Consider the following 17,375-nt stretch of genomic DNA (forward strand, 5'->3'; position numbering starts at 1 on the left):
TGCCAAGTAGAAGGACTTGTTCTCTGAAGAAAATTGTTGCTTGCACGCGTGGAAGCGGAAGAAAAGTGAATCAAAGTATGATATTCCCAGAACAGCTGCATGAATGTGCTCCCCACCTGCCTCCTTAGTCTGGCTCTGCTTCTGCCTGGTTGCACCCTTGGTTTCCCCTTGGTTGGGGGAGCTATGGCCTTCAGCTGCACTCCATCACCCTGGACAATTGGGCATGCTGCCTGGGGCTGATGGGAGCTGGTGCCTCAGGACATCGGAAGGGCACAGGTTCCCTGTCTTTGACGCAAGGAGAGCCAGCCCTTGTGGGATGAATGACCAGAGTTCACACTTACAGCGGACTGAGGGCTCATCCCTGGGAGTTGCCTCAGTCTTGATGCTCAACCCTGGGTTAGGTAAAGTAGTGAGTACTTTCAAGAGTGTACAGAGTGCCTGTTGCTGCTAAGCAAAATCAGCTGGGGTTAGAACTAGAGGAGCTCCAAGGCAGAAGAGGCCCAAAGCTGCAGCTGCCTAGGTGAAGCCAAGGAAATGTGAACAGCAAGAGTCTAGTGGACGGGGTGTTTCTGTGCAGTAAACACTGCCCTCTAGTGTGTATTCTCCCGTTAGCCAAAGGATTTCCCTCAAAGGATGTGAACGCTGTGCTGAATGAAGCAAGGTGGTCATTTGCTTTCCCCCCTTTGGGATCAAAGGGCACTGAGCATTCCTAAACAGAGATGGGGAGACTGAGAGTCCTGCCTCCCAGGGCAAAGGACAAGACACCACTTCCTTCCCAAAGGTGGGTCCTCACCACCTCTACACCAGCCCTCGCCAATCTGGTGCTCTCCAAGATGCTGTTGGACTGCAATCTCCATCAGCTCCAGCCAACACACCATCATGGGGTGTTTCTGTGCTGGTAGGAATTGTAGTCAAACAAACAACGGGAGGGCACCAGATTGACAAAGACTGCTCTATATCTTCTTTTCCTAGCAAAATAATATACGTGGTTTATAGCATTTCACTCAGTTTTTAAAATACATATTTGTATATGTTTTTGAACTGTGAACTAGGTCAGAATTGGCCTGAATATAAGCCTCACTTTCCCCCCAAATTCCAACGGTGAATAGTTAAAAGTGCGGCTTAAATTCGCAACCTTACAAAAATGGGCTTTTATGATATCGCTGCTGAAACAGACATACAGTAAAACGGAACAAAAAAATGTTTCATTGCCGAATTGCGAGCTTGAGGCTGTTCATTCGCCATATATGGGTGTGAGTGTCTGCAGAATTGTAGCAACTGAATAGCAATTTGTGATTTTAGCGATTGTACGGTAACTTTTGCTTGCAAGTTCAAAGGCTTAAATTGCCTCAGAGTTACAATTCTACCAACCTCAGCGATTTTCAGCCTGTAACTCAATTTTAAGGGAGCGGCTTATATTCTGGGATTGTCCTTTTTTTCTCTCCCCCCCCCTTGAATTTTACAGGTGCGACTTATTTGCAGGTGCGGCTTATATTCAAGCCAATATGATATGTCCTGATCTGTGCATTTATTTGGGACATGCAGATCAGATTGGTTTGTATTGGAATTCATGTAGACTGAATTTCTCAAACATCTTCCTTCCACCCCCTAACCTCCAATGTAGAGGCAAAGAAAACACCAGGTATGTTCAAGTTGTGCTCAGTGAATTCATGGTATGAAAATGCCAAATGAACTGTCATTGCTCTGTGGTCTGTTACACCCTGACAAAAGAAATTGAAAGTGATAGTAATCAAGACACAAATTCTTCCCTATGAGCCAGGAAGCAGCTTTGTACATGTACATAGAACAAATACACATACTTTCTAATTGCATGCCATCTCACCCCTTAGATCAGAAGTTCTCAAACTTTTTTCTCTGGGCCAGATTAAAAATTTGCTTGTGCCACACTGATTTTTTAATTGATAATAAGTACTTTGGAAAACAAAAAGAAACAACTCTTAGCAGTGCTTGATATACAACCTAGAACACAACTACTTTATAATATGAGCAGGGGACATCCAGAAAGTGTTAAAAAATGCAGCTACATAAGAACATGAATCATTCCCAAAATATAATAATGATTGTCCTTGAATCTTCCCACCACACTTACCATCCGCTCCTGCTAGCAGCTAGAATAATATAATGCGCCACACCCTTGGAGAACCACTGCCCTAGATGTTAAAATATTTGGAACTGAATAACTGGTGTACATTAAAACACTTTGAGATGTAATTGGGATCTTTCCTGCTGACCAAAAGAGACCCCCATATTTTACTATGAGTGGCTTGATACAAGCTAGTAAAGCAAAACCTCAGCCTCTCACAATGGATAGGATTGGGAAACCTTATTACTGAGTGGGTGGGATGGTTGTATACTGTGTATGTGTGCATGTGCATACACAGATTTGCCTATTTACGACTTTGGTCCTTGTAAACAAAACAACAGAGTAGAAGCATCAGGTAAAAATAACAGTTAAGCAGGAGGGAATGATATAACTCTCAGATCACATGGGCAGGGGGGGGGAGGAGTACGTTACTTGCCATTAGTTATGCTATGTGCACGAAGCAATTGGTGTTGTCAATACTTGCAAAGAATCTAGCAAAGGCGAATTCTGTTCCTAAGTTTGTCTAGCTTGGGTAATAGTGGAGAGCTAGGATGAGAGGTATGATGGTAAATTATTAAGTGCAGGAGCTCAATAGGACAGCCCTCATAGCCGTGGCTCCAAGAAGAGGCAAAGAGTGCAGGCAGCTGAGGTTCAGCTTGTAAAACATAGTGGGCATTAGGAAAAATTCTTCAGCCAGCTGAAATGCAATCTTTAGCTTTTAATTACAAAAGGAAATGAAAGTAGTGTCAGCCTCTGCTAGATTTCCTCCCTCATTCTTTGACTTCCTCTATTCTAAGCTGCTAAATCAAAAAACAAATACACTTGAAAGCCTCCTTATCACCTCATTCACTTGCCAGAAAAGAAGGCTGTGATACTTTGGTGCTCAGGCGGATAATCATCCTGCTCTTAAAAGTCATGGAGCTGCACTCTGTCCCCCATTCTGATTCCATTGCCCCACTGGCCTATATTACTCCCCCCCCCCCCCCACTTTCTGGAATAGGAATCAGTTTTAACTGATGAGGGGTAGGGTTGCCAGCTTTTCAATCTGCCTCTGCTGCTGTACCTTTAACAGTCACTAAACCTAGTCACTAAATTTGCACACTAAATTTGCGCATCCGCATACTGCAAAAAAGTTCTCTTGTTGATTTCTGCGGATCAAGCAAGCCAGATTTTTGTGTTGGCAATGCTGAGCTGGAGAAGACAGAAGTTCTTATTTCTGTGCCTTTCTTGGTTCCCTTCCTACCACAGGTTGTGGATAGGTTTTCTGAGCAAGTTCAAACAGTGATAGAACCTAGTAAGAGAAACTGACAAACGAGTGGCATGTGTCAGTTGATGTATTTGGGGGTGTTTCTTTTCTATGCAAATGGCCACAGTATGAATTACTGTAAGCTGGGAAGGTACAGGGATGTTTGGACTCTTGGATGGGCTGTGGCTGCATTCACTAACACCCATTGCCAAGGTGCCAACTTGAACAAAATATTTTTTGGGGGGGCAGGTAAGCCCAGCCCTGCATAACTGATCACATGATGTGGTGCATGCACACCATTTGCATGTCAATGCCCATCACCTTTGGGAGGGCCCAGTCCCCTCAAATATTTTATGGGGGGGGGCAAAGACCCCTTGGCCCCTAGGAGTTGGCTCCTATGCCCATTGCAATGGGGGCAGGCAAATAGCAGGTTCCAAGTCCTTTCATTCTTGTTTGGTTTCTCCTGCTGTTTTGCTAAATTGTAGCGATTTGCGAGTGGCGCTGTGGGTTAAACCACAGAGCCTAGGGCTTGCCGATCAGAAGGTTGGCGGTTTGAATCCCCACGACGGGGTGAGCTCCTGTTGCTCGGTTCCTGCTCCTGCCAACCTAGCAGTTCGAAAGCACGTCAAAGTGCAAGTAGATGAATAGGTACCTCTCCAGCGGGAAGGTAAACGGCGTTTCCGTGCGCTGCTCTGGTTTGCCAGAAGCGGCTTGGTCATGCTGGCCACATGACCCAGAAGCTGTACGCCGGCTCCCTCGGCCAATAAAGCGAGATGAGCGCCGCAACCCCAGAGTCATTTGCAACTGGATCTAACGGTCAGGGGTCCCTTTGCCTTTACCTAGCGATTTGCTGCTGGGTCAAGCATTACACTTCTCGTATTATTTTATGTACTTTGCTCTTTTGATGAGTCTGTTCATTTCAAACAAAATTGATATAGGCTGAAAAATGATTTTCTAAAATGGTCTAATGAGACTGAATAGTTCCTTTAGAGGGAAGCGCCGTCCGGATCACTTTGCGTCTTTTCCCCCTCCGCCCGCACCAGCTCCACACCAGCTCTCAAAGATCTTGCCAACAAAAAAACAGCATTTAACATGTTAACTCCAATGCTCTCCCTCCCCCTCCCCTGCCCAGCCCGGGATTTCCGTGGAAGGCGATCAGCTGACGGAGGGGGAGAAAAGGAAGAGCGACGCCTCGCTTGGGGGGGGGAGATCACCGGGCCCCCCCGCTGGAAGAAGTGGGTGTGTTGCGCGTGGAAGGAGAGAAGTTTGCGGGAAGAGGAGAGAAAGAGGCGGAGATGGAGCGCGACGTGTGAGTGGAGCGGGGACTCTGGCCCGGAATACCTGCAAAACGGGGCCGGGGCTGCCCGGAGACAGGAGCGGGGAGGCAGAGGAGGGCGAGGCTGCTCGGGGGGCTGGCAGGGGGTAGTGCCCCCCCCCCCGAGCGTGCATGATGATGCGCTGGCTTGGTACTTTCCCCAGAAATGCGGGGCTTCTCTCTAGGCCAGGAGTCGCGGCGCTTCTTACTCGCAGAAACCATTCCGCCCCCCCGCTGCCAGCGCAATGGAGACCCTGGGAGCGGGGAAAGGGCGGATCCATGGGACTCTTTCAAAGCCCAAACACGAAACAGGAAAGCAAGGCAGGAATAAGAATACAATTACTTTATTAATGAACTGCTAAGCCTCTGTCTCAAGGCAGTTAGCTGGGGAGGATCACGCATATTGCAGCCGTCTGCTAAGCTGAGGACTTTCTCTTCTGGGGCTGTGGGCTAAGATGGGGCTTGTTGGCTGGAATCGCAACCCCTCCCTCTTTCTTATTCAGGGCTGATTGAAGTGTCCCATGGCGGGGCTTTTTTCTTGAATTCCTGTTGAGAGCCATGTACAGAACCCCCACCCCCGCCTATTTCCCCATCCTTCTTATTCCCTCACTTGAGTTCTTCAGTGTTTTATAATGTGCAGTAAAATATGTACACAGGAAGCAAAACTTATCTATGTTGTTTGTCCCGGGTGTTCTTAACTGTGCCTGTGGAGGAAGTAGTGGTAGAAAGAGAAAAGAGAAGACTGGTTGGGAAAGAAAGTGACTGGAGCAGGAGCAGGCACTGGTTTTGTGCAGAAGCAGCATGCCTCTGGACAAAGAACGGAAGACCCATCCTTTCGAGTTTTTGTTTGCAAGCAGCAGGAGCAGTGGCATAGCATGGGTTGCTGGTGTCCAGGGCAGGGCAAATGTTGTGCCCCCCGGGGACTGGGCAGCTGGGGTGGCTCCGGAAGACGGCAGGAGCTCAGCAGGGAGCCTGCTGTGGAGGCGCCTGGTTGCACCCGTCTCATAATTTTCTGCCCAGGGCCACCGGCCCCTAGCCCCCCTCCCACTACGCCGCTGAGCCACACTTGGAATCAAGAGCAGCAGGTTAGTCATAGGGTTGCCATATTTTGAAGAGCAAAATAAGGATGCTGTGACAGCCATTCAAAGCAAATAAATGCAATTTGTCTCAAATTTTACCCCTGAAAAAGAGGACGTGTCCTGGAAAAAGAGGACAAGCCTAGGACAGGCCCGGGTCTTGTTCAGAAAGAAAGTGCTTAGGACCTCTAAGTCCCTTTACTTCTCCTGTCAGTGACTGGGCACTCAGGCCTGCCTTGAAGTCTCACATCTTGGGCTTTGCTTTGTAATCTGCACTGTGTCAGGACTGGTTGGGGTTACTGAGTGTTGAGGCGAAGACAGTCTGGACATGCTCAATGGCACATATGTTACTTTTGCCCTGGCAAGCCACTCATTGAGGGCCAAAGCCTGCCTGCTCCAAAGGGGGAGGCGTGGAAGTGGGACTGCATCGTCCCTCCAGGGTCAGGGTGGGGTAACTTTTGCATCCTGTTGCAGCATTTCCTATAGGCGTCAAGAGCAGCCATTTCTTATCTGGGAGAAAGTAAAGGAGTGCTAGGGAAGGGGGTCGCTGTGCCTTCTGCTCACAGCCTTTGCCAGTTGTATACCCTTTTATTTTGCATCTGGGGACTTTAGTGGGAGCCACTGAGAACCAAAGCTCTCCTGATCACCCACCCTTTTACATGCTTAATCATAGCCACTCTGGAATTCCAAGTTTTGGAGGGGAGGGGTTGCACTGGAATGCAATAGAGAGCCCAGAAAGCGGCTTTTAGACAATTAGGCAGATATTCCAGGACTGAAATCTGGGGCTGAAAACAGGATATGAGGCAAAGTCTTGCTTAGGATGAAACAGCACAAAACATGTTGAAATGGACCCGCCTTGAGCTCTGGTGGCAGCTGCCCTTCCCTTCCAACGTTTCTCCTTTACCTGCTTCCTCATTTGGGGTGGGGTGGGGGTGTTAATCTTCACCCCTTTCTCCAAGTTGGTTGCCTCCTCCATGTTTTGATGAGAAAACAACAGGGCTTTTGAGGGGAGGGAGAAGGGGCTATTATAGGAAGAAATGTGGACCTGGGTTTCTCATCCTCTTCAGCGTCACTCTCTTGAGTCGCATAGGGGAGGGTGGTTGGGAGAGGCAGAAACTTGCTGCTTCCATCCTGATCCCTCTGGGTTGCCTCTCTTTGCTCTGAACTCTGCAGTCCCAATGGTCCTTCCTGCTCCTCCTGTGCAGCTTCCCTAGCAGATCCTTCCTTCTGACCTTATGTGACCCAGGCAGCTCAGTGCGCATGCTTACCAACATGGACATACTCTCCAGTCTTCCCTGCCTCCCATCAGGTACACCCCCAAGTGCTCACCTTCGGAGCCTTTCAAGTGAGACTTGCTTTTGCCCCAGAAGCTTCCCCTCCTGCAGCTGTCATCTCAGAGGAAGGGGCAAACTGCTGGCTAAGAGAGGCGTGGGATTGGCAGAGACCCACAAGGCTGCCAAGAGAGTTCCATGCCATGTTGCACATGCAGCTGTAGTCAACCAAAGACCTGCACATCAGTTTTCCTGGAGGGTGAAGGACCCCTTCGAAACATCACTCCATGTGTATTGCAGCCTAGCACTGCTGACGCTTCACCCTCAGCCCTGGTGCCCTGACCAGGTTCCCTCTGCTCCACTCCTCCTGAGGAACAAGTACCTCAGCTTGTTGTCAGCATTGTTGGCTCTCTCTAGGCTAGTTCCCTGCTTTTTCTGTCTCACCTACTGTAGCTTTTGCCTCCTTGATCCCTGAATACCTCCCCACCCAAGTGCTTTTTTGCTCTTTCATGCCAGGCGGCCCTCAGTTCTGTGACCCGCCAAGTGTTCTGCTGCCTATCTCTTCCTGCACCTGTAGCTGCTGTGGCCTCTAATCCTTGTCCCCAGGGAACTGCTGCTCTCTGTTTCTCTTTCTCTTCCCCTCCCTCTCCCCCCCTTTCCATGGCCCAGTGTGTGGCTGAGTCTCCTCGTTTGGCCAGGGGGTGTTGCTATGTTTTTTTTCTGTTTGTTCAGTGCTGTCCTTCTTTTTCTTGACTTTGTGTTTTTTCTTCTCTTCCTTCCCCTCTCTCTGCCCATCCATCCATCCACCCACTCCTTCTGGCACATTCCTTCCATCTGTGTCCACACATATCTCTTCCTTCATTTATTTCCCTACACACATCTCCCTTCCTCTCTCTCCCTCTCTGTCTCTCTTTCTCTCTCTCTCTCTGTTGCTCCGTCTCTCTGCTGCCTTCTATAGGTCGTCCACGTGTCCCACTCTGCACCAGTACTGCTGTTCTGCTCAGTCGCTTCTCCACTCGCAGCTAGCTTCCCCTGCCAGGCACACAGGCTGCAGGTAAGCCACTCACACCCACCACCCGCAACTTGCTCACTCCAAGCCATTCCCAGGTCTCAACATGCTATGCTTATCCACAAAATCCAGCATTTCCTAGACTTCCTGGTTCCCATGACAGCCCTGAGGGTTGGGTTGCTTGTAGCTCCCTAGGATGCAGAAGGCGGGGGGGGGGGTCATAGCGCAGTGGTGGAGCCCCTGCTTGGTATGCAGCAGCTCCCAGGCCCTGGCATTTCCAGGTAGGGCTGGAAATGCCAACCTCCTGGCCACTTTAGACAATCCTGAGCTTGATGGGCCAATGCTGTTGCTCAGTGCAAGGCAGCTTCCTTTGTTCTTAACATCAGACGGAATGGGCTGGATTTCTGGGGTCTTTCCCCAGCAATAGCAGAATGTTCTGGTCACCAAGTGGGAAAAGAGCCAAGATTATGGAGCTACTGCTGTCAGCTGTAGATAGTTACTTCAGCTGCGGCGAAAGGTTTGGCAGGCCCTTGGGCGAGATGCCTTTGGTAGTTCCCCTCTTCTGCGCTGCTGCCACTGCTGCCAGGGGGCTCTGGAGGCTGGCCTTGGGCCCACAGGGAGTTAGCAGGCGCCCAGCAAGACAACTGGTGTTGGCCTTGTGAACCTGTGGGGCTTTTGTCCCCATAAAAGGAAATACTGGATTTCATTTCCTCCATGCTTGCAACATCCCTTTCCATTTGCCTTACCTGTGTTTCTCAAACTTGGGGCCCCAGCTGTTGTTGGACTACAACTCCCATCATCCCTAGCAAGCAGGACTAGTGGTCAGGGATGGTGGAAGTTGTAGTTCGACAACAGCTGACGACCCAAGTTTGAGAAACACTGCACCCCTGCTGCAGCTCACTCCACCCTAGACCCTGCTGATCTCTGTTAACATCTTAACACAAACTACCTTCTCCCTCACACCACGCTGCAGCCTCAGGTTACAAAAGAAGGACACTCTCATCTCTGTTTATGCCATGGAGATAAAGAAGCTGGGGTGTGGGCCCATTTTGTGCTCTGGGGCTAGTTTTGACAAGGGGGCTTCAGCTCACGCAGAGACTGTGTGTGTGGACGCATGCAAGTGTTTGCAAGAGCCTAGAGCAAGTGTGTCAGACAGAAGCTGTGTGAGCAAGACTGAATGTGCAAATGAGTGATCATAAAATGACAGGGTCCTTAGCGAGTGTGTTGAGGAGTTTCAGCAAGCCTGCCCAGAGCTGCTGTCTCTCTGTCTGTCTTTTTTTCTTTTGCTGATCTTCAACAGCAGTTTGATATACAGACATTAAGTAGATGTAACTTTTCCTTGTATGGAGATAAGAAGAGACGGCCAGCTTTTGAATTGTCCCCCTTCTTGCTGTGGCTTGATCTGCAGCAATTAGCATGGCAGGTGGGAACATGGATCTCTGTGCCATGAGAAATGCCACCTGCTAAATCCTGGAGTTCAAAGTGAAACCACAAAGAGATAAGTTGGGGGCTGGGTAGATGGGGGAATGTTTCACGCACTTAATGTCTACCCGTTAGACTGCTGTGAAAAGCAGAGGTTCCCTGCCAGAAAAGAAATTGGCAGCATTATGACTTTTTGTGGGGGCAGGTGTAACTCTTGAACAAGTCTACTTCCTACATTCGTAACAATCTCTCTGTAGCAAATAGCCATAGCCAAATGCAAAAGAGGATAGGCTCCTACAGCTATCACTGTTTAGAAGACGGGATTCCAGCAGGTGCTGAAATTGCCTTTTCTACACAACTCTGATGGGTGCAAGGGTCCCCTCTTCTCTGGCCTTTGGCCATGCTGATAGGAAAGCTGCCTTTTCCACGTAACTTTAAGGGGGAAGAAGATCCATGTCCTCCTTTTTACACATCACAGCTAGCAGAGCTTTCCTGGTTGCTAACCCCCCCCCCCCCACAGCTGTGTGACAAAGGAGAGATTCAGCTTTCTTCACCTGCTGAATTTCTGTTTATCATACAACTATTAATTATACAATAGCTGGGCAAGCAAAAGTAATAGAGGAATAGAAACAGACAGCTCATGTGCATAACGAGTGGTTGTGACGGACTCTGTGCATACATCTGCCAGACCTGCAGAGTTTGTGGCCCATCACAGCCTTTAATGAGAGCTCCACCTCTCTTTTAAATCAGAACCAGTGAAGGCGGTGAAGGACCTGTGCGAGTATCTGGAGGTGGTTGGTGGATGGATGGTGGCTAACAGATTGAGGTTGAATCCTGACAAGACAGAAGTACTGTTTTGGGGGGGACAGAGGGCGGGCAGGTGTGGAGGCCTCCCTGGCCCTGAATGGGGTAACTGTGCCCCTGAAGGACCAGGTGTGCAGCCTGGGAGTCATTCTGGACTCACAGCTGTCCATGGAGGCGCAGGTCAATTCTGTGTCCAGGGCAGCTGTCTATTAGCTCCATCTGGTACGCAGGCTGAGACCCTACCTGCCCGCAGACTGTCTTGCCAGACCTTTAAAGCCCTAAACGGCCTCAGTCCTATATACTTGAAGGAGCATCTCCACCCCCATTGTTCAGCCCGGACACTGAGATCCAGCTCCAAGGCCCTTCTGGCGGTGCCTGCTCTGCCAGAAGTGAAGTTACAGGGAACCAGGCAAAGGGCCTTCTTGGTAGTGGTGCCTGCCCTATGGAACAACCTCCCATCAGATGTCAAGGAGATAATTATACAACCTTTAGAAGACATCTGAAGGCAGCCCTGTATAGGGAAGCTTTTTAATCTTTAATGTTTTATTATGTTTTTATATATGTTGGAGACCACCCAGAGTAGCTGGGGCAGCCCAGTCAGATGGGCGGGGTACAAATTTTATCATCATCATCATTATTATTACATATATCTCACTATGGCTGATAATCCTTATGAGGCTCTAAACAATGTCTTTTGAGCCCCCATGTATGCCAAGTGGTCCACATTCAGTCATACTTTGTGCAGAGCTGGTCTAAACTGTAGGCTGGTTTGGACATAATACATGTATTTTGGTCCTTGTTCATAGTGCTTCACCTCCCCAGTATGAGCTAAGATAGAGAAACTTAATGACTGAACCAGCACAGATGACTAGTAACAATTCCCATAATTTCAGCAACTTTTCATGTTTCTTTGCAAGATAGTCTATCTCAGGAAAGGCAGTAGTGCTTGTTTTGGGGCAAAAAAAGTTTTGTGAAAACTACCCTAACGTCATGTGTAAATATGGTCATGATTGTAAGTTTTGTGATGGAGAATCTGTGGCCCTCTAGATGTCTCTAGGCTACAGCTCCCGTCATTTCTGTTTACTGGCTATGCTGGCTGAGGCTGATGGGAGCTCAAGTTCAACAACTTCTAGAAGGCCACAGGTTAGCCACTCCAGGTGTACAGGAAAGTAAGTAAAAAATTCAGTACTGCACATGAATTACAATTGCCAAACACAACTGTACAATTCATTTCGCTTGTGTTCACGTGGACAAGGCAGTGCTAATTGCTTCTGCATTTTTTTAAGCAGTTGGCTTAACCATGCAGTTCAGTTATGTTATGTATAATGCTTTATGTATTCCGTTTCTGCTACACAGAAGGTATCCCAGGTCTCTCTGCGTTCTAGAGAGGAAAGAATCATTTATGATGGACAGAGGATAGCATTCTCATAGGCAAGTCTGTGGCCCTCCAGATGTTCTTGGACTACAACTCCAGATGTTCTTGGACTACAACTCCTTGACCATTAGCCAGGCTGGCTGGGGCTGATGGAGTCCAAGTACACCTGGAGGGCCACAGGTTCCCCATTCTTGGTTTAGGAATAGAGAGTTGAACCAGACCTTCTGAGAGGCAAAGTGAGTCGGCTGCTTCAGGTGGGAGGGGCCACTAGCTCAGCAGTAAGAGCAAGTGCAGAAGTTCTCTGGTTCAGACCCTGTCATCTCCAGTTGAGCAACCTCAAGTTGCAAGGCTTGAAAGAACTGGCAAGCCACTGAGAACTGGAGAAGATCACACCGAGCTGGATGGACCCAGTGGTCTGACTCGGTATGGCAGCTGCGTATGCTTATATGCTTAATTCCATTAAGGGCTGCAGAGCCCTTGGGCAGGAAAGTGTCCAAAGATTGTCCCCATGTCAGTATGTGGACGAGAATGCCCAGGGGCGAGTGGGGGCAGCTCCAACGCCAAAGTGGCTTGGGCTGATCCTGCTTTGTAAAGCTCTTTTATCATCTTAACCTTCAAGTTAAATTACCATTCATTTAGCCTTCGTTTTATGAACAAACATATATAAAACAGGGGATTATGGGAGCTGCAGTGCAGGGAGACTCTGGGGTGCTATTGAATGTCTTGTCTGTCACAGGATTGTGGAGTAAAGGTTGAGACTTTTTTGTCAATTTTTTTGTCCCAAAGCCATAATCAATTTGTATAAGATGACACGCTGGGCATGGTAATATTTGGTGCAGACAGAATCATGGGATCAGTTTCCACAGAGTTCATGTATCCAAGAAACAGTCAAGCATTATGAGCATTCACAAACTTTTGTCTTGATTTGGCTCCAGCTACTATTTGGAACAAAAATTGCAAAGAAATTATGAGGAAAATGCAGGGCCTGGTAACTCTGGGATATCATTGCCTTGACTTGACCATACAAGGTTGTGTAGTGGAGTTTTGAATATGATTCTCCCTCACTCACTTTCTGAGTAGAATGCCTTATACAAAATTTTAAAAGAACAGTACCAAAAGAATAGTGCAGAACAGAGCCACCAGCTTTATTTTTCTGGCAGGGGCTCCTGTGTTGTCTGACATTCATTAGGTGAAGCTTTCTCCCATCACTGCATCTGCCTGCCAATAAAAAATTCACCTGCTGAATTTCTGTTTCTTGTGCTGCTAGGAGGAAAAAATAAACGGCAGCCTGATCTATGTGCACTGATGCCCAGAAATAACCCTGTGGAAGGACTCAGGGCTGCTTGCCTTTGCTCTTGTGAACAGAATGAGAGGAGTGGGGAGAGGAGAGAATGACTAAATGGCTGGATGGACGGACGATAATGAATATTAATAAGACAGTGATCTATTCTGTAAACAAAGTGTGATGGTGCAGTAGTATTTGAATGAATCGTGTAAGAGAAAAGTGGAATTAAGTTGGCAGGCAGGATAGTTAAACGAGGATTTATTTTGGGTTGTCAGGCTGCAACCCAGAAATCCATGCTGTACCCTTAAGCAAGGCAACCGGTTCCTTTCCCTGTCCTGTGTCACACACTTGGAGGCTAGGTTCATTACAGTCTTGGGGGAGGGCAAGAGAACCGAGGGGGGAAGTGGCAGGAGAAAACACAGCTGTGCCCACCCCCCATTTCCTCTGCTGCATTAAAGGTACAATGCAGAGTTCCAGGATGTGACCTGGAGTCAGCAGCCAGCTTGGTCAGTGGCCAGGGATGATGACAGTTGTAGTATAACACCATTTGGAGGATGAAGAATGATGGAAAAATTGTAGGTGCATTCTCTTTTGTGATTTGGAGAATTCTGTTAAAGAAATGGGGCTTTTTCCGGGTTTTGGCTTAGCAATCTTTAAATGGGTTGTGGGGAGAAATGAAAAGCCAAAGGTTTGTTAAGTTTCCCTGCTTGCCTTCCAGCTTGAAAGATGCATCACATCACCATCTACACTCCAGCCATCACCCTGCTGTCCCCCCCGCCCCCCCCCCGGCAATGGAGGGTTTGTCTGCAGGATTATAATCCTTCTCTGTCTGTCTGTCTGTCTGTCTGTCCCCTTCCCATTTTCTAGGGATGATGACGAGGCTGAGGACGTCCACCAGTTTTGTTGCCCTGCCTCTGAGTGCAGCAGCCCCTCCTCTAGGTAACCTGGAGGGGGCGCCACCATCCCCCTTCCACGTCTTGCACTTCTAACCTGGACCCTGAGACCTCACTACACCAGCTTCAAACCCTGCCCCCCGCCCGGCACCCCAGGGATGGGCTCAGAGGCCGTTCCAGAGACACCCTTTCCCTCCTGCATAGATCAAAGGAGGGCTTCATGGCAAACAGTTCCTGCCTTTACTCAGCTTTGAAGCAGGCAGGTTCATCTCATTTGTCATCTCTGAGTTTGGTCTTTTGCAGTCTCTGTTCTCTTGCTCTTTGCATCCTTTTGTATTTTGATATTTTGGTTCTTCGGTTGTGTGAGCTTTCTTACTAGCTCCTATGCCCTTAATAATCAGCCCAGCATACAGAAATTTAGCAGGGGAAGTATTTGTCATCTCCATGACAAAGGGTGGGGGGAAATGTCACTTTAAAAAATTTATTTGCAACAAGAGCAGGGGCCGTAAACAATAGCAACAAAAGTACTTCTCCATTTGAACTTGACTATCAACCACCTTTCCCCACAACGGGGGGGGGGGGGGTTGCTTTGACCTCTACCTTTGTGTCAGTGACACTCCCTCACTGTTCCAGACTTTGGTTTTGAGCTTTGAATTGGCTTTTTGAAACCCCAGATTGCCAACATTTCTGCAATTGACCCTGTCTTAAACAGCTACCTGATAGGCAGAAACATACCGGGGACTCCTACATTTCTTTCTGGTGGGGGCTGCTTGCAGGAGCCTGGCTGATACAAAGGTGGCAACCCAGTTTCACTCTAGCTCCCCCCCCCCCCCTTCTGGTCATCTTTAACCCTCTTAAGTTTTGGTGTAGCTAATCTCTACTGTCCATATCTTGACTTCAGATCTCCTTTTATCACTCAAACTTGCTTCTGCCATTCTGTTGTAACATTGCTAAAAAAAGAAAGAAAAGAGGATATGCTGCCTTCTGCCAAGGGTTCCCAGTGGCCATGCTTGCTTTGCTTCCTAAATCCAGACATGGTTGAGTTGCCAGTTTCTACAGTGCCCCTTCTCCTCTGCCTCTAACAGCAGCTGGCAGGCAGAAGTTAAGCTGGTGAGACTTTTCTTGGTGGGGGTAAGAAGATGGGAAAAGCTTCACTTACTATTTATGGCTGGCATAAAAGGCACTGGAGCAGGGCTGTTTCAAAAGCTGGCAACCCTACTGATTTGTGAGGGAGTTGGCTGTGCTTAAGGGGCTTGGTCCCAGAGGAGGCAGCGATGGCCACCAACTTGGATGGCCTTAAAAGCGGATTGGACAAATGCATGGAGGAGGAGAAGGCTGTCAGTGGCCACTCGCCTCTGTGGCTTTGCTCTGCGTCCACAGCTGGAGGCAGAGATGCTTCTGAATATCAGTTGCTGGAAACCACAGGAAGGGAGAGTTGCCCTTGGGCTCGTTTCCCACATGCATCTCGTTGGCCAGTGTGAGAACAGAAGGCAGGACTAGATGAGCCATTGGTCCCTCTTGTGGAAGGTGCCTTTCACAATCCTAGGAGCAGTCTTCTCAAGCCAGTCTGCAGGTTCAGAGGATACAAATCCTACTTAAGGAGCTGCATAGGAGGCTGACACTTGAAGGACAGAGTCTTGCTTTGAAAATGAAGCTGGATAGAATTTTATTTGACCTTTAACCTGTAACTAAGTCTTGAGTTGACCTTTCAGCTCCTGTGTCATTTTTGACGCCCTTTGTAAAAGCTGACCTGTATTCTGATGTTTAGTATTTGCTGTTGGTTGTTTGGTCTGTAAGAAACATGGTTCAGGCACCAATCCTGACCACACTTCATTCATTCAAGGAAGTGCTCATTTACTTGGGGGACGGGACAGGTTCTGAACTCATAATTTCACTTTCTTCAGTGTGTCCTTGCATCATGGCTGTGGTGGTCTTCTAGTCTCTTCACACATTACATTTTAAAATTGTGAAAAGCAAATGTCACAGCTGCTGCATCAGGCAGGCACACTTACTGGGAGGCTCTGGCTTCCTGCTGAGTCTGTACACTGTACACTTTTACTGCCACATAATGGGGAGACTGCCCCACCCCTGGTCTTGTCTCTGGAACGGACTCTGCCAAATATCCCTAACCTCCCCCAACCTTTTGCTCCAATCTCAGTTTACACATTTTTCTATGCAGACGCATAAGCCTTAAATATTACCCCCCCTTTTCTGCTTTTTCACCACCCCCACGGGGAAGAGCATTTCCAAACAACCTTTGCTGCGCCCCTCAACTCTAAATGCAGTTCTTGCACTGGCCTCTAGGGGTCCCCCTACATGCACTTTTTCTGCCTGTCGCTGCTCCGTCTCAGCCTTCCTTGCAATTTCAGGATGCTACCCGAAAGAACATGGAAACCAACCAAAAAGAAAACCTTCTTTGGAATCAGCTTCGATTGTTTGTTCCCTGTGGGACTCTGTCCAAAGTGGGCACCAGCCTCTACCCTGCAAGACTCTGTGCCCTTGGGACCATCTCTCTTTTCCTTTCTCTCTGTTTCTCCTTCCGGGCTTCAGGACCTGCTAGCCAACCCACCTTGGAAGCAGCAGCTCTGTGCTTAATCAAGCAAACTGTTCCGGCGTCACAGACACTGGTGTGGGCCGGGAATCCTGGACACTGGAGGATTTTGCAGGCTGTGAAGTGTGCAGACTCTGCGTTCTTGTGCTGTGGGAGGGGGCACTCTCTGTTTTGCTTGTGCTGTCTCCTGGGTTGGCACCATGCATAAGATCTTGTATTCCCATCTGGGCCACCTGTGGATTTCATTGGAAGAAAAAAATGGCTAGGTGGAGGCAGGGCGGGTGAAGAAAGCTCACGGGGTATTATCTACAAGGAGACGTTTTGCCAAATCTGCTCTACTACTGCTGAGATTTTGATACTCAGTGTGAGAAATGTTTCCGACTTTCCCCATCTTGTCAATGTGAAAAATGAGTGTGCGAGTGGTGGAGTGTTGGCTGAGCCAGGGCCATGTGTGTGCAAGTTCCACTCGTGGTTCCTGGAGTGGCCACAAGAGAAAGCTGTGTTAATGGCACATGCATTCTCCAGTTCAGTGGATTAGACAAACTGGTGGCTGAGGTGGTGGGACATATGGAATTCCGCCTGATAATAATCCCTGTGTGCTTTTCTGGGGGAAAGAGTCTTCAAGGGATGGCCTCTGGTGCAGACATCTAGGGAAAGTCAGTGACAAGGCCCAGGCTTTGCTTGCCAAAGGTCCCAGGTTATTTCCATTTAAATGGATTTGGGTGGCAACTGTGGTGTTGCGTCCTTTTTTGGTGCCCAGGGTACACGTGCACGTGTGTGCATGGGCAGGGCAAGCAGGGCTTTTGCCGCCAGCGGTGCCAGGCATGCTTGCACAGGGCACAGAGGGTTCACGGAGAGCTCACACACCAGCTCAGCCCTGGCTGCTGAAGGAGGAGGAGCCCGATTGGCCAACGCAGCCCTTGGTGAGCAAATCCCCCCCCCCCGATTCAGCACAGGGACTGGGGACGCGGTGGGCTCTGGGGCTGGGGATCCCTGTATGGGGGCACCTGGCTCGCACCCCCTT

General features: G+C 48.7%; 1 protein-coding gene and 1 long non-coding RNA gene across 7 annotated transcripts in view; one reads left to right on the forward strand and one right to left on the reverse strand.

Moving 5' to 3' along the window:
- IQSEC2 (IQ motif and Sec7 domain ArfGEF 2) overlaps positions 1-17,375 on the forward strand; it is a 145,103-nt gene that overhangs the window by 60,714 nt on the left and 67,014 nt on the right. Inside the window, exon 1 of one of the 6 annotated variants that reach the window (XM_028711396.2) lies at positions 4,487-4,659. The exons of the other annotated variants lie outside the window; for them this stretch is intronic. Coding sequence (XP_028567229.2) covers positions 4,646-4,659 — 14 coding nt within the window. The 5' untranslated portion in view covers positions 4,487-4,645. Of the gene's footprint in view, positions 1-4,486; positions 4,660-17,375 lie in introns of those variants that run through there. 6 annotated transcript variants of the gene reach the window in all.
- Positions 12,747-16,508, reverse strand: LOC144326030 (uncharacterized). Its single transcript, XR_013391188.1, has 2 exons — positions 16,370-16,508; positions 12,747-12,840 (listed from the first exon to the last, which is right to left on the reverse strand). It is a non-coding gene; the product is annotated as an uncharacterized LOC144326030 (long non-coding RNA).

The sequence above is a fragment of the Podarcis muralis genome, chromosome 17 (assembly GCF_964188315.1).
Source record: "Podarcis muralis chromosome 17, rPodMur119.hap1.1, whole genome shotgun sequence".
In the NCBI taxonomy this organism is placed as follows: Eukaryota; Metazoa; Chordata; class Lepidosauria; order Squamata; family Lacertidae; genus Podarcis; species Podarcis muralis.